Source organism: Carcharodon carcharias, chromosome 4, assembly GCF_017639515.1.
Source record: "Carcharodon carcharias isolate sCarCar2 chromosome 4, sCarCar2.pri, whole genome shotgun sequence".
In the NCBI taxonomy this organism is placed as follows: Eukaryota; Metazoa; Chordata; class Chondrichthyes; order Lamniformes; family Lamnidae; genus Carcharodon; species Carcharodon carcharias.
Genome location: NC_054470.1, coordinates 47,692,723 through 47,709,444, shown reverse-complemented (window position 1 = coordinate 47,709,444; position 16,722 = coordinate 47,692,723). Strand labels below are relative to the sequence as shown.

The 16,722-nt window shown below is 43.8% G+C and overlaps 1 protein-coding gene across 2 annotated transcripts in view; it reads right to left on the bottom strand.

Moving 5' to 3' along the window:
* Nucleotides 1–16,722, bottom strand: part of LOC121276975 (fibrillin-2) — a 401,991-nt gene that overhangs the window by 159,027 nt on the left and 226,242 nt on the right. For both annotated transcript variants that reach the window (XM_041185736.1, XM_041185737.1), the window contains 4 exons: nucleotides 16,020–16,145; nucleotides 13,277–13,396; nucleotides 5,963–6,100; nucleotides 187–237 (listed from right to left, as the gene is read on the bottom strand). In XM_041185736.1, the coding sequence (XP_041041670.1) occupies nucleotides 187–237; nucleotides 5,963–6,100; nucleotides 13,277–13,396; nucleotides 16,020–16,145 (435 nt within the window). The remainder of the gene's footprint in view (nucleotides 1–186; nucleotides 238–5,962; nucleotides 6,101–13,276; nucleotides 13,397–16,019; nucleotides 16,146–16,722) is intronic.

Here is a 16,722-nt window from a genome sequence, read left to right as displayed (position 1 = left end):
TACCCACTCACTTAACATATCTAAATCCCCCTATAGACTCTTTATGACCCCCTCACAGCCTCCACAATGCCATAAAAACATGAAAGGTGCTATGTAAAGGAAAGTTCTTTCTTCTGAATTGAAATTGTTTTCCTGTGTCAGCGAGTGTTCCTCTATCCCTATAGTTTAAGGTTAAAATATCCTTACCTTCACAGGCTATGCCCTTAACTCTTGCATATCCTCTTGGGCAGGTGGTATCTAGAGATAAAGATACAAGTTCAAGTACAAAGCCCAGGTTCTGTATTATATCAAGTTTAGTGTTCTGATAAAAGTAACATACTGCAGATGCTTGAAATCTGAAATAAAAACGGAAAATGCTAGAAAATACTCAGCAGGTTAGGCAGCAACCATGTAGAGAGAACGTTGTGACATTTTATTCAATGAAACCTCCTAACAAAATTCCTCATCCATCAGGCACATTAGTTAATTTTCAGCTTCCGATATTTCACCAAGTTTTCTTGATGAGAAACATAAGGAGTGATTTTAACCATACCCTTTAACTACTTGAAGTGCCAAGGGATGTTTTATATAGCGTTAAAGACGCTATATAAATATCAGCTGATGTTGTTGTAATACCCGGCAGGATCTGATAAGTGGGTAGTAAAAATGGGCCGGGACCTCCTGATTTCTGGCACTGGTTCTGCTGTCGTCAATTTTAACTTGCTCTTCTGAACATCTGGTAATGGTCTTCAGTTATTTGGATAGCTTGGAGAAGCCAAAGCTGTTCTCCTTGGAGAAGAGAGGATTAGGAGAATATTTTATAGAGGTGTTCAAAATTATCAGGGGTCTGCACAGAGTAGATAGGAAGAAACTGTTCCCATTGGTGGATGGATCAAGAACCAGAGGACATCAATTTAGGATGATTGGAAAAAGAAATAATGACAGCAATGAGGAAAACCTTTCTTATGCAGCAAGTGGTTAGGAGCTGGAATGCCCTGACAGTGTGGTGGAGGCAGATTCAATTGAGGCCTTTAAAAGAGAATTGGATATTTATCTGAAGAGAAAAAAACATTATAGAACTATGGGGAAAGGGAGAAGGAGTAGGACTAGGTGAGCTGCTCTTTCGGACAGCCAGCATGACATGACAGGCTGAATAGCTTCCATCTGTGCTGCAGCTATTCTATGACTCCATAAGGATACACATCTGAATTTGGAGGGTTCCTTTTTAAACGCAAGTCATGGTCAATGGCATCAATTGGAACTGATGGCTGGAGTTTGCTAGGCATTGCAGCTTGTTCACCAGGTGAACATATTGTGAAGAAGATCCATAGCCAGAGGAGGCCCAAGCAGGTATCTTTTCACTATATTTCTAGTGGAGCCAGGGGGAGCAGAATTCAAACCCCTGCCCAACTGATTATTTAAAAATTCATTTGCAGGATGTGGGCATCGCTGGCTAGGCCAGCTTTTATTGCCCAAACCTAATTGCCCTTGAGAAGGCGGTGGTGAGCTGCCTTCTTGAACCGCTGTAGTAAAAGTGGTGTAGCTGCGCCCACAGTGCTATTAGGGAGGGAGTTCCAGGAATTTGACTCAGTGACAGTGAAGGAACGATGATATATTTCCAAGTTAGGATGGTATATGGTTTGGAGAGGAACTTCCAGGTGTTGGTGTTGCCATGTGTCTGCTGCCTTTGTCCTTTTAGATGGTAGTGGTTGTGGGTTTGGAAGGTGCTGCCTAAGGAGCCTTGGTGAGTTCCTGCAGTGCATCTTGTGGATGGTACACACTGCTACCACTGTTTGTTGGTGGTGGAGGGAGTGAACATTTGTGGATGGAGTGCCAATCAAGCAGGCTGATTTTTCCAGGATGGTGTTGTGCTTCTTCAGTGTTGTTGAAGCTGTACTCATCTAGGCAAGTGAAGAGTCATCACACTCCTGACTTGTGCCTTGTAGATGGTGGACAGGCTTTGGGAGTCAGGAGGTGAGTTACTCGCCGCGGAATTCCTAGCCTCTGACCTGCCCTTGTAGCCATAATATTTATAAGGCTAGTCCAGTTTAGTTTCTAGTCAATGGTAACCCCCCAGGACGTTGATTGTGTGTGTGTGTGTGTGTGTGTGTGTGTGTGTGTGTGTGTGTGTGTGGGGTGGGGGGGGGGGTTACCATTGAGTGTCAAGGAGCAATGGTTAGATTCTCTGTTGTTCATTGATGGTCATTGTCAGGCACTTGTGTGGTGTGAATGTTACTTGTCACTTGTCAACCCAAGCCTGGAAATGTTCGAGGTCTTTCTGCATTTGGAGATGAACTGCTTCAGTTTTTGAGGAGTTTTGAATGTTGTTGAATATAGTGCAATCATCAGCAAACATCCCCACTTCTGACCTTATGATGGAAGGAAGGTCATTGATGAAGCAGCTGAAGATAGTTAGGCTGTGGACACTACCCTGAGGAACTCCTGCAGTGATGTCCTGGAACTGAGGTGACTGATCTCCAACAACCACAACCATCTTCCTTTGTGCTTGGTAGGACTCCAACCAGCTGAGATTTTCCTCCTGCTTCCTATTGACTCCAGTTTTGCTAGGGTTCCTTGATGCCACACTTGATCAAATGCTGCCTTGATGTCAAGAGCAGTCACTCTCGCCTCACCTCTGGAGTTCAGTTCTTTTGTTTATGTTTGGACCAAGACTGTAATGGGGTGAGGAGCTAAGTGGTATTGGCAGAACACAACTTGAGCTTCAGTAAGTAGGTTATTGCTAAGCAAGTGCTGTTTGATAGCACTCTGATGACCCCTTCCATTACTGATGATTGAGGGTAGACTGATGGGGTGGTAATTGGCTGGGTTGGATTTGTCCTGCTTTTTGTGTACAGGACATACCTGGGCAATTTTCCACATTGCTGGGTAGATGCCAATGTGGTAGCTGTACTCAAACAGCTTGGCTAGGGGCATGGCAAGTTCTGGAACACAGTGTTCAGTACAAATGCCAAACACTGTCAGAGCCCAAAGCCTTTGCAGTATCCAGTGCCTTCAGCCATCTCTTGATGTCACATGGGGTGAATCAAATTGGCCAAAGACTGGCATTGTGAAGCTGGGGACCTCCGCTGGGGGCCAAGATGGATTGTCCATTCGGCACTTCTGGCTGAAGATTGTTGCAAATGCTTCAGCCTTATCTTTTGCACTTATGTGCTGGGCTCCCCCATCATTTTGGATGGGATATTTGTGGAGCCTCCTCCTCCAGTGAGTTGTTTAATTATGCACCACCATTTACGGTTGGGTGTGGCAGGACTGCAGAGCTTAGATCTGATCCGTTGGTGTGAATTCACTTAGCTCTGTCTATCACTTGCTACCCATGCTGTTTGGCATTCAAGTAGTCCTGTGTTGTAGCTTCACCAGGTTCACACCTCATTCTTAGGTCTGCCTGGTGCTTCTCCTGGCATGCCCTCCTGCACTCTTCATTGAACTAGGGTTTGTCCCCTGGCTTGGTGGTAATGGTAGAATGGGGAATATGCCTGGCTTTGAGGTTACAGATTGTGTTCGAGTACAATTCTGCTGCTGCTGATAGCTCACAGCGCCTCATGGATGCCGAGTTTTGAGCTGCTGGATCTATACTAAATCCATCCCATTTAGCATGGTAGTAGTGCCATACAACACGACGGAGGGTATCCTCAATGTGAAGATGCGACTTCATCTCCACAAGGACTGTGCAGTGGTCACTCCTACTGATACTATCATGGACAGATAGATCTGTGACAGGCAGGTTGGTGAGGATGAGGTCAAGTATGTTTTTCCCTCTTGTTGGTTCCCTCACTGTGGTACGTTAAAACAGGGCAAATGAATTTCATGATAGATATGTGCGGGCTGGTGCATTTTGGTAGGAGGAATAAGAAGGTCACCAACTCCTTGAAAAATAAGAGTCTAAATGTGGTGGAGGATGCAAAGAGATCTAGAGGTACTGATATATAAATCATTAAAAGTAGCAACACAAGTTAGAAAAGCCATAACCAAACATGAGAATTCATTTTTAAATAGAATTCAAAAGCAAAGAAGTTATGTTAAACTTGTATAGATTCTTGGTTAGACCACAGTTAAAATAGTGCACATAATTCTGATCTCCAAATTACAAAGAGGATATGAAATCACTGGAGAAAGCACAAAAGAGACTTACAAGGATGACACCAGAACTGCGAGGTTACAATTAATATTTTAACAAAATGATCAGTTTAGGTTTCTTTTCTCTAGAAATGAGAGTCCTGAGAGGTGATTTGATAGAGGTTTTTAAAATTACAAAGAGGATCGACAGGGTAATCGTAGAACAGATGGTTCCACATGTGGAGGATTCCAAAACTAGGGACAATAAGTGTAAGAAAATCATGAATAAGTCCAATAAAGAATTTGGAAGAAATAGCTACACAGAGAGAAGTAAGAATAGTATTTGCAGTATTTTAGGTGAATAGCATTGTTGTATGTAAAGAGAATTTAGATAAGTATGCGAGAGAGATAGAATTAGATATACCAACACACAAAACCATACTGCCTTGAAATCATGTTATTCAATAGTAACAAGGAAAATTCATTTAAATACATTAACAGATTTAATTGGGTCAACACATTCATTAAAATAGTAGAGGAATTTCAAAAAAATAGTTCATGCAGTCAGTTCTAATATCACAAAGCATGATATTAAGGCACACACAATTTACTTCTTACACAGATTTTCTGAAAACATTAGTTCTTAAGCAGTGGAAGGTGCTAAAAAATTCCAAAGTAAAAAGTGAGGAAATATTCTGGTTAATTTATTAAACAACCAATTAGGAAGGAATCCCACTGTAAAGTAAAGCTCCTCGTGTGGTGCCAAACACAAAGATCAATCTCAAATTCCTGTTTTTCTAATCCAAGGAACTGACTTAAGGAAATACTCAAAGATGTCTACTGCACAGAAGGAGGCCATTCCGCTCATTGTGTCCGCACTGGTTAACAAAGATCTGACTGCATTAATCCCATTTTCCAGTGCTCGGCACATAGCCCTGGGAGACTACGGCAACGCAAGTGAATATCTAAATACTTCTTAAATGATATGACAGTTTCTGACTCAACCACCCTTTCAGGCAGTGAGTTCCAGACTCCCATCACCCTCTGATGAAAAAAATTCTCCTCAACTCCCCTTTTAGCCTTTTACCTCTTATCTTAAATCTATGCCCCCTGGTTATTGAACCTTCCACTAATGGAAAAAGGGCTTTCCTACTCATCCTATCTATGCCCCTCATAAGCTTATACACCTCTATTCTGGTCCCCTTTTAACCTTTTTTGCTCCAAGGAAAACAGCCCCAGCCTATCCAATCTTTCTTCATAGCTCAAACCCTCCAGCTCAGGCAGCATCCTGGTAAATCCCCTCTGCACCTTCTCCAGTGCAATCATATCCTTCCTGTAATGTGGTGACCAGAATTGCACACAGTACTCCAGCTGTGGCCTAACCAGTGTTTTATACAGCTCCAGCATAACCTCCCTGCTCTTGTAATCTATGCCTTGGCTAATAAAGGCAAGTATCCCATATGTATTCTTAACCACCTTATCTACCTGCCCTGCCACCTTCAGGGATCGATGGATATGCAAACCAAGTTCCCTCAGTACTTTCCAGGGTCCTACCATTCATAGTGTAATTCCTTGCCTTGTTAGCCCTTCCCAAGAGAATTACCTCACACTTTTCTGGGTTGAATTCCATTTGCCACTGCTCTGCCCACCTATCCAGCTCCTCCAGTTTACGGCTATCCTCCACATTATTTACCGCCCTACCAATTTTCATATTATCCACGAGCTTCTTGATCATATCCCCTACATTTAAGTCCAAATCCTTTATGTGCACCACAAACAGCAAGGGCCCCAGCATCGAGCCCTGCTTGTAGTCATTATTTTAAAAATTCTGCACAATCAATTTAGTTCAATTTAGAAGCACATTTTCATAATTGCAAGCTTATTTTCTTTGATCAACCATTTTCAATACCTAGTTCGCAGCGTTCACAAGGGCTGCCCCATGCAGCCCCCAGAGTAGCACAGCATTCTGACTTCAGTGTAGCTCCATTGATGTTCACTTCACAGCGGCTGTTCTGGATGTTTAACCAGCAAGTTCCTTTCACGCTGTCTGTTGTAAATTGTGAGAAAATTCAAGTAATTACCAAAGCATAATGAGTCCATTTTATTGACAAATATCTCAGAATTCCCTGAGCTTGACCCCAAGATGACTGCAAACACAACATTTCCTCATAGCCAATTCTGTACAAGGTATATGTTATTCTGCTGGCCATGCAATGTATTGGCAATGTTTAGGTATTTGCCCAGCCATAATCTAAAGTTTTTTTTCTAATAAAGGTTGGTGTATGTGTATAAAACACTATTTTTTCCCATCGCTTTTCTTTGTTGATCTGAGGAATCAGAAGGAACTGCACTGAGACTTGATAATAACCTTCTCTCTGTTTTTTTTGGGAAGAAATGTAGTTTCTGATTATCATTGGTCCTCAGTAGCAAAGCTAAGACTGGGACCCAACATAGGGACTGCCACCTATTTTGCTTCAGGCTTGATGTTCTAACTCTTTCAGAGGGTTTTCTGGAAATTACAATAATGAAAATAGAAATCTAACAGTACATTATATTCAGTCCAGAATTTTCCAGCCCTGTTGGCATTGGGCATCATGATGGGCGGGTGGGGACAATTTGGCGTGAGGGGCAGAAATCAGTTTCATGCTGGAATAAAAGCACAGCAGGATCATCTGATGATGTCCACCATGGCAGAACATGAATGCCCCTGGAGGCCGGCGTGAACCCACTTAGCATCCAGGTAATGGGATGTAAAGTAAGACCTGACCCCACGCCAGGTTTTCCATCTGGACAACTGTGACATGCACAAGTCGGGACTTAATTTTAGAGCCTTGCTCAGATCGCGGATATCCAAGGAGCAGAGGATGCTGGAGCCCGGCAACTACCAGACCCTGGAGGAACGTGCATTACATGCTGGGTGGATCCTCATGGACGTGGCTCTGCCACGAAGTAGCTCATGGAAGGCAGGAGGTCTTTGTCTGTGCTTTGGGTCTGCTTCAGAACATCATGGTCTTGGCTAGGGGCTGCTATGGATGATCAGAAAGTGGGGGGAGAGGAGGGTCCAGTTGTGAGTGGGAGAGAAAGGTGTACCGGGGTATGGGGGGTTGGTGGCGGTGGAAGAGGAGGGACTAGGTTTGACTGGGCATGGAAGGTGTATTGGGGGAGGGGGGTATGAAGATGTCAGGGGTTGAGGTTGGGAGTGGGGAGGTGGGCGTTCTGTGGGGAGGAGAGTGTAACGGGGAGAATGCGGCAAGTGATGATTTAGGTTAAGTGGGGGGAGTTTGGAGGGGGGAAGGAGTTTCGGAGGGGAAGGAGTTTGGAAGGGGGAGGTGTCTGGGAGGAGGAGGAAGTTTGGAGGGGGCAAGGTGCCCAGGAGGAGGAGTGAGTAAGGGCGGAGGACAGAGTAAGGGGGCGATGTCCAGGTGAACAGGCAAGGGAGGGGTCGGTGAATTTAATGAATGCCTCCCGGGGAGCAAACTGAGGGTAGGCGTGGTAGAACGGGATGGTAAGTCTGAGAGGGGAGAGAGTGAGCCAGTGAGGTGGGAGGCTGAGGGTGCAACAGTAATGACAGAAGAGTTGGCGAGGGTGGTTGGTGGGGACTCGAGTCAGAAACAGACCCTAGGGGTAGGAAGGAAGGGGTCGGGGAGGTCAATAAGGATGAGTGGGGTATTCTCAGGAAGGTAGGGAACCTGCATGTTCACCAGGACATCCTGGAAAAAAGAGAGTTCTGGCTGGGAGGTGATGGTGAGGAGGTGGAAAGTGATGCCGGGGGGTCGACAATGATGGGGGAAAGGGCATAGGTGACTGAGGGAGGGGAGTGACGGGAGACCTGATCCAAAACTTAACTACTACCATCGTTGTTGATAGCGAAAGTGAGCAGAGCCTCATGTTGGACGGGCACAGGTGCTGCATAAGAGTGTGATCAGTGGGTGGGCGGGGATGCAGGTCAGCTCAGATGGACAACTGAAAGAAAACCCCAGCAGACAGCATTGAAAATACTCGGGATAGTGAGATGAGTGTGATGGATGAAGGCTCTGCGTGCATGGGAGAGTGCTTGCATGAAGCTCCGAAAGACCCTGCCACACCCACACTTCTCCCTCCAGAACCACTTGTGGTCCAGCTGCATGCAGCTGAACCGCTAGTAAGGGGGATGCAGTGGGAGGGCTCGGAAAGCCTGTCAATGAAGCTAAAAGACAACTTTACACCTTATTCAGTGAAAGTGAATATATTTTCAGATTATGAAGTGACAAAATATGCTCAACTGTGCAACCACTTGTGATCAGAATTTCTTAACTTTTCTAGGTCTACCACTTCTTCTAGGTGCTGTCCTGGCATCCGCAGCAGGGGTGGAGACAGCCTGTGCAATGTTTGGCTCTGTTGCCTCTGATAACTTTGGCACTCGTGCTCTGGAGAGACGAGGCCTTGAGGGCCTGGCTTGCTTTGGCTGGCCTCCTGTGGGCCAGCTGCTCCCTCTGCAGTGACAGAGGATGAGGTTGAGAGGGTCACTGGCAAAGGGGACTAGAAGGGAGAGGGCAACCTCTGAGATTCCTGAATGGGCGACCCAGGGGTGTCCCGCTGCCACTCCTCCGTTCAGGTGCCCAAGAGCCCCGGCCTGACTCCTTGAGGGAAAGGAGCACCTGGAGGGATGTCATGGTGCCCCATTTGCCTCTCGTGTTGCCACTGCAGGAACTCACCCATGGTTACTATGATGGATTGCAGGTCTGTGCAGTTCTCCCCGTTCTGCTGGACCAGGGTCTCCATATTGTTTGCCATCCTCTCCATGGAGACCTCCATACGCACACGTGGGTACCACTTCATCAGACTTAGGTGGGCACACTTCTCCGACTTGCTTGCCAAACTGTTGAGGGATTCCACCAGCTCTGCATGATGTTCCCCCGCCTTCTGTTGACTCTCCAGGATGAGTTGGAAGGCTGAATCCAGAGACTCGTCATCTGACTCAGACCTCACAGATGCCTCTTCTCCAGCAGGCTTCCGAGTGCTGGGGAGCTTGGCTGAACTAGCCTCCTCCTGCTACTGTGGACATGTGTCTGTGCGCTGACCACTAGACTGTGGACACAAGCCTGCTCTAGATCTAGGTCTCACTAAGGTGTGTCTCTGCGGTGGAGGGTGTGGTTAAGTGCTGTGATGGGTCTTCCAGGGTGCTTATTTCCAGCTCTTCAATGGAGGAGGTGCTCTCTTGGCTGGAGGTGAGGACCTGGATGGAGCTGGGGGACTGGCTTGTTGAGGGTGTCAGTCACTTGGCAGAGCTCCATGTGAACCAAAGTAGAGATAATTAGTGCATGGCAGCAGAGTCAAAAACAGGAGAAAGAGCACTCACATTTGTGTTGAGACAGGGATGATGTGTTGAAGGATCCTCACATGGGTGTTTGCCACCAACCTCACCATCACCGCAGGCATGATCCATGTCCTAACCAGTCAGAGCAATTGCACACTTCTCAAGGTGAGTGAGGGGTCTAATGTGGGCCACTCCATCTCTGGTCTGGGACCTCTCGTTGCTGTCGTGAACCAGCTTCCCCTGCTTGAAAACAGATGGAGAAAGTGTAAGCGGTACACATGGCACTGCGTGGAAAGTTTGCATGGTGAGCGCAGCCATGGACGGGATGAGGATGTAAGCTCCAGAAAATATGAGCCTGATGGAGATGTGAGGGATTGTGTGAGAGTTAGTGGTGTTGTCCCTTAATGTATGAGATCCCTGTGGATGTGTGATGGGTTTGAGAGCATGTGTTGCTAGTGATGAGGTGGGTGACTTACTCTGGTGGAACAGATGAGAGCATTCATCCTCTTCCTTCACTGGATGGCTGACCTCCTTTGTGCTCCAGTGCCGCTGCCACTGCCTCCCAGGCCAGATCGGTGACTCTGGTGGACCTCCTGCATCCAGAACAGAAGTCTTCCCCTGCATCCAGCAGGTGCCCTAGAGTGGTTACTAAATTTGGGGGCGGCCGTCTTCTTTATTTTCGGGGCCATCTATCACCTGGAGCAGTCCTGGTCTGTAGACAAGGAGTAGGCTGTGCTCTAGTGCGCTTTATATATGGTGCCCAGAGACAGGAGGTGCTGAGGAGAGCCAATCCAAGATTGCCTGCCAGCGATCCAGAGTGTTTCCGTGAATGCATTATTAATGAGTTGGGACACATTGGGAATGGGACAATACGGCAGGAAAACCCACCATTGGCAGGTAAAATGTTTTTTTTTCCGTCCATTATCAACACACTTATTGAAAACCTGGGATGATTCCACCCTCAGTCTTTCTTCCCCCTGTCCTCTTTGAAAACACTGTCCTCTTTGCTGCATACAGTTCCATAGATATCTCACCCAAGTGGCCATTTTTCACGTGAGTATGGATGGTGACTGTTGGCTATTTAACCACAAAAGCCATCACAGTCAAGTCCAATCTTATTTCCATCTGATGTCCACCATGTCACAAGGTCACACAAAAATGGGAGATGGGAAAGTCATCAGACTAATCCACCCTGAGAGATTCTCCCCATTTCAACATCCAATTTTCTGTTAAAAGATTCCAGGGTTTTCATCTCCACTACTCTCCCTGGAAACCTATTCCACGTGTTGGTCACTCTTTGTGTAAAGAAGATTTTTCTGATGTCATTGCTAAGTCAACCTTCGGCAAGTTCAAAGCTGTGTCTTTCTTGTTCTACCCCTGCTATTTAACTTAAGTTAATATTCCAGGCTTACCTTTTTTTATCCCTTTGTCTATCTTACATATCCACTGTAAGATTACCACCCAGGTGGCATCCTTTCCAGTCTAGCAACCCAAGTTTCCCCAGCCATTCCTCATAACTCAGATCTTAGATACTATGGATCAGTGAATCTGCTTTTCTACTCGAGAAACTGAGGCCGCAAAATTTGATAATCCCCAAAGAGGGGAACAGGGATCATGATGTGGAATCACCCCACTCCCATTGCTTCCAAAATAGGTAGAATGAAAATTTTGTGCCACTTGCAACTAGCACTAAACATACTGTTGAGTGGCTGCATACCTAAGTAGCAGACACAAAATTGTGAGATGCTAGTAGGAGGTAAAACTAGCCTGGACATCTTAAAGGAGAGCTGGCATCCTGGATGCAGCAGGTACTGGAAGTCATTTTGGATGATTATGTGCTGAGAAAGACAAAAGAATTTCATAACAAGGCAGATAGCGGGTTCCAAGATTTTCAAACGCTGCATTGGAGGCCTTGGTGCAGAAAGTGGCGAGGAAGAGAGATGTCATCGATCCACAGGGATCCAGAAGGCCTTCCGAACAAACTTTTAAAAAGCAGCCTAGCCCCGAGGAACTGGAATGTGGTGCTGCAAGAAGTACATTGGCCTCACCAATGTGATCAATGAATGTATTTTCGAATGCCATATTACACCAGCTGTGCCACCAGTGTTGCACATTGCATAATATGTCATTCTCCCATCACCTACCAATCAACAATCTCTATTAATCAGCACTCATTCACAACATTCATAGTTTCACCTCACCTTCATGCACTTAGCACTGTTGCAAGTCTTACACCCACATCTCACAGCTCGCACATACTTCCAGCTATTCAACCATGACAGCCACATCACCCAACTACACTGGGCCACACTCCCTGGCACACTTCCCTTTCTGTTGCAGGGCGAAGTGACATATAAACAGAGGAAGCAGAACCTAACCAGGGGGTACAAGAAGGCAGCTCACCACCACCTTCTCAAGGGCAATTAGGGATGAGCAACAAATGCTAGCCCAGCAGGGGCTCTCACATTGTATGAAAAAATAAAAACAAACAAACATGGCTGTTATGTCTTTACCCCAACAGAGAAGACGATATTCACCATTACTGAAGCGTGGATGAATGAGGTTGTGGTCAGTATCGCGGCTGAAACTATCAAAGATGATGGTATCCTCATACTTAATCCCCCATCTCACATTGCAGAATCCCTTCATCTCACAATCTTTTCTGCTTTACAAGCCACAGATGGTGTAACCATGCACATCTTAGAAGATGGTAGAAGATAATTGTTCTTGGAACATCCTGAGGGGATATAGCCTCCTGCTGAAATCCCTTTCCCCTTTTCATATTCTCCTTCTTCTGCCCTGTGTCACCCCTGTTCATTCCCCCTATCATGCTATTATCCAAGAGAAAATGCATACTACTACACCCATGTCTGGGAGCCAAGTGGTTTGCACAGTGTCTTTGAAGTGAATACAAGCATCAAATGGTGTTTCACCAGTTTCTTGTGACTCCCTCATTATGATACCAATTGGTGCACAAATCTCCCTAGTCTTTCTCAGCATAGTAGGTTGGCAAGGTGCAGGGCTGGGGGGTGGGAGGGGGGTGCAGCTGAATTTAGAGAAGAGAGGGGAAAATGTACTATTTTGAAATGTTTTTCCACTTACTTCAGTACTGTTGACATAGTTATGAAGGTTTTACAAATAAATTATAGTGGGTTGGACCATCAGTACAGTGCAATCTTGTGCTACCTGAGTATCGCTATACTGTAATTATAACAGTATCTGCAGCTTCTCAAAGATCCACTTTGACCCAGTAGCACAATCTGACTCGGCTTTAAATGTATGCCAGACAAAATGGAAGAATGTTAATACTCGGTAATAAAGACATGTAGCCATGAAACACAGAACTTTTCTGCTCAGAAGTGTGAAAAAAAAGATAGCCCACCTCCTTTTAGAGAGTTTCTGGAATATCAAGGCGTCAGGTTCTCAATTTACACCGCTGAGATCATTTTCAGGAAAATAAGTCAGACTATGTTACCAATGAACAATTGCTACTCTGTTGGATATGTGGCAGAACTATTAAGTGAATTCTACACTGCAAAGGCAATAGTTTGTTTCTGTTGAGTTTAATACTTTTTCAGGAATGTCCAAACCAATATTCATTAAGTTAATTGTTTAAAATATTTTGATACATTGATATATTAAAGGCTGCATAACTCAGACAGGAAAGGATTTCTATTTTTGCATGGCTAATTGTGAAAAATGTAATGAAGAAATTTGACAACTTATTTGTGGCATAGGTAATACTTAAATGCCCTAACATTACACTTTAATATCCTTTTCATAAATGTAGTCATTTGAGAAGAAAATTAGCACCAAATCTATTCAAAAATAATACAAGGCTAGAAACTAACATTTTTTTCAGCTCCAAAACCTTTGGATTTGTCCTTTGAGCTCTGTTTTTAGAGAAAAAGTGAAATTGTATCTTACCAATGCAGACAGTTCTGCTCGAATCCAGTTTGCTACCAGTAGAGCATTCACATGAAAATGAACCTACTGTGTTCCTGCACTCCCCATTAACGCAAGGGCTGTTCTCACATTCATTAACATCTGGAGAAATAGAATAGCCACTCTTAAATATTTTTACAGGTTTATCCAGTCATGCAGTCAAAACAAAAAAAAGTACAATTTTAGTTTAAAATATCTTAAAAATGACTTTCAGGAACCTGAAGGAGAAGTACTGAAAAGCAAAGTCTGTCTCTATATGAAGCAATTAATTCCCAGCTCATACAATACCTTGGGTAAAAGTGAAGGCCACTTGAATTGTATCAGATCTTACTACTGGGTATCATCCAGGCACAGCTGAACGCTGTGGGTAAATAATGCAAGATGCTTTTTACTTGGACTTCCCTGCACTCCTCACATCAAGCACAAAGGGTGGATTTTCACTACCGAGGCAGGAGGCCAGAGTTGGGAAACTTCCAGACTTACCGGATGGTAGGAAGACCCACAAATGTTGTGATCTTTGATTTGTTGGGGGCGATGTGGGATAGAGTTGAGCCTGCTGCTCCCGGGGGCAGAGCATAGATGGTCACAGGTGTGGCTGAGCACAGAGGCAGGCTGATTAGAAGGCCTGTCTCGGTTCTCTGGGACTTTGTCCCAGTTGAATTAAAGGCTATTAGGCCCTCTAGCCCTTACCCCATTTAATCATAAAAAACTGCAGCATTAGCATGCTATAGGTCATTTTGTGAAGGATAACAGAACTAAGAATTATAAATGAATTTTATTTGTTCCTGAGTTACCCAAAAGTAAAAATGGAGCATAGTTTTCCGTTCAAGCTTACCAAACCTTTGCACCACACCAAAACTTGGTGTTGTAACCTTTCTCAAGCAGGCATGACCGAATACTGTATCAGTTTCAAACCAGGAATTCATTTGTGGTTTTAGTGCATACATAAGGGCTCTTATTACATGTGTGTGTCACATTAGGGAAACAAGGAAAAAGTACCTTTTGGTTTACCACTTACAAAATGCTGGATGCCCTGCAAATATACATCAAAAGGCACCTGTTTTAAATTAGTCCTGTTGGGAGAATATTTATTGTCCAGACTAAAAAATTCAATTTCCCCAAACCACAGTGCCCTGATTCATCTCCACTGATTCAACCACATGGGAAGCAAAGTTTTGTGGAGTTTTGGAAAAGTGTTATCAAAACAATAGCATCTGTGGATAACAACAATATTCTACTCAGAACACCTAAGAAGTCTCCTCCATCCTTTCCTCTTCTCTAGAAAGAGTTTACTCATGAATGGGGATGTGGTTTAACATGAAGCCGCAGCTTCTAAAAGGGCCTTCATAGAGCATACTGCTATTTATTTCCTGATAGTCCCTGTGGTAATAGTGACAGGAGGCAGGAAAATAAGCCTGATGCTCAGGATCCACATCTGCATCATCCAAGGAGCACCATAGCTGAGTTCGAACCTCTCCTTGACAAATATACACATGCATTTTCATGCGGAAATCACGCAATGGAAAACTATGCTCCACTTTTACTTTTGGGTAACTCAGTAGCAAATAAAATTCATTTACAATTCTTAGTTCTGTTATCCTTCACTAAATGACCCATGGCATGCTAATACTGCAGTTTTTTTATGATTAAATGGGGTGAGGGCTAGAGGGTCTAATAACAGTCAGAAAGCAGCAAGTTGGGTAGGTTTACTCCCACCTGGTCACATTAGGGTTAGGGTTAGGGTTTGCAATGCTCTTGCTAAAACTAATTCATCACATAACAGAGATTGAATCTGAGACCGTCCTACTATGTAACTATAGCTCAAAACAAAGTGCTGCATTTGCATACTCAGCTACTGGGGAATGGATCACCTCAATATGTTTTAGTGCAAGTGACTACACTGAACCAGTTGAGATAGACAATTCTAATGATTAAGGAATGTTTTGCTTGTAGAGATGGGATAGTGGTGGTGGAGAGGTGGGGGGTTCAACAATCATAATGGGAAATCATATTTGTCACCTCAAATATTATCTTTAATTTACAACCAAATTGACAAATTCAACAAACAAGTTTGCTGTAGAACCAATGCAATACTGCTTCTGACTTGCCTGTGAATATTTATCCTATTTGACATATTTGTCTACTATCTCCTGACTGGCATTCCCCAATGGTAGTAACAGAAAATAATTTCAGTCAATGATTCTGCCACCTGATTTTTCTCTTTTTGTGGTTGGGAAATGGAAGGGATACAATTAATTAGAAGTTGGTACATAAGGGCCTGTTTAAAAACACATTGCTGATTAAAAGCAGATAAACATCCACTGTTATCTCTGGTAGTTGGTAGAAATATAGAATGATGAGAAAATTTAATTGAGCAGACATATGGAGAAGTTTTTTCACTTTGAGGTGTTTAAAAAATTGCACGGTGGTATTTTCTTCTGTTTGTAACGCTGTAGGTAGCCTCTGCCGCTGCCCAAATTAATGTAGTTTGAAAAAATAGCAACCGATTACATCAAATCTGGTTTTCAGATTTTAAAACTCTTCTTGTTATTGTTGGAAAACACAGATTGTGGAATTTGTGCTGGTTTGTCGGAGAGCAAAAGTACTCCTCTGTAAGTGATTTGGTCAGGTAGTACCTTGCAAAGCAAATGCTTGCTATTTCTTGATGCTAAATTGTTATAAAGATTAGACGTCATTTTCAATTGAGTGCATTTAATATCCTCACCTTCACACATCTCAGAGTCTGGTTTGAAGAGGTAGCCCTTTGGGCAGCTGCAGGTGTAGCTGCCAGGTGTGTTCCGACAAAGCCCATTATCACATAGGAGCCTGTTAACAGCACATTCATCAATGTCTAGAAGATAAGAATGGTACAAATCACTAGGAGAAGAAAAAAGCTATTCAAGAAAGAAGAAGCGAACCTTCGCAGAATAATTGATCACAAATAGGGGCATAGGCTATTTTCAACTTATGTTTAATTGCAACTAGTAGGAAAGGTTTGGCAAATTTTGCATTTACACTCATGATTGTCTGCTGACTTCGTCAAGCCACATTTCCATGTCAATCAATTAGCAACTGAAGTATCTGTATATATTATTTCCAGATGGGGCTACACACAAGTTCATTAATTCTTGTTTGCTGTTCATTGTTATATACACCAATCAAGTTATAATTTAAAACTTGGTGAACCAGTCAAAAGAAGGTAGGGAATGATCAAGAAAGAGAACCATGTGATTTAATCCTCTTCATAACAATGCAGTTCTCAGAAGCTAAAGCCGTATGTTCTACTTATTTTACTGAGTCATGTGTTTAATGAGCTGTGTGCCATAATGAGTGTCACATTTTATGATACTACCCATATCATGAAGTTTGGAACTAATTTCTAATAATCTAATGAGAGTACTTTGTATAGGATATAAAATGGTTCACTG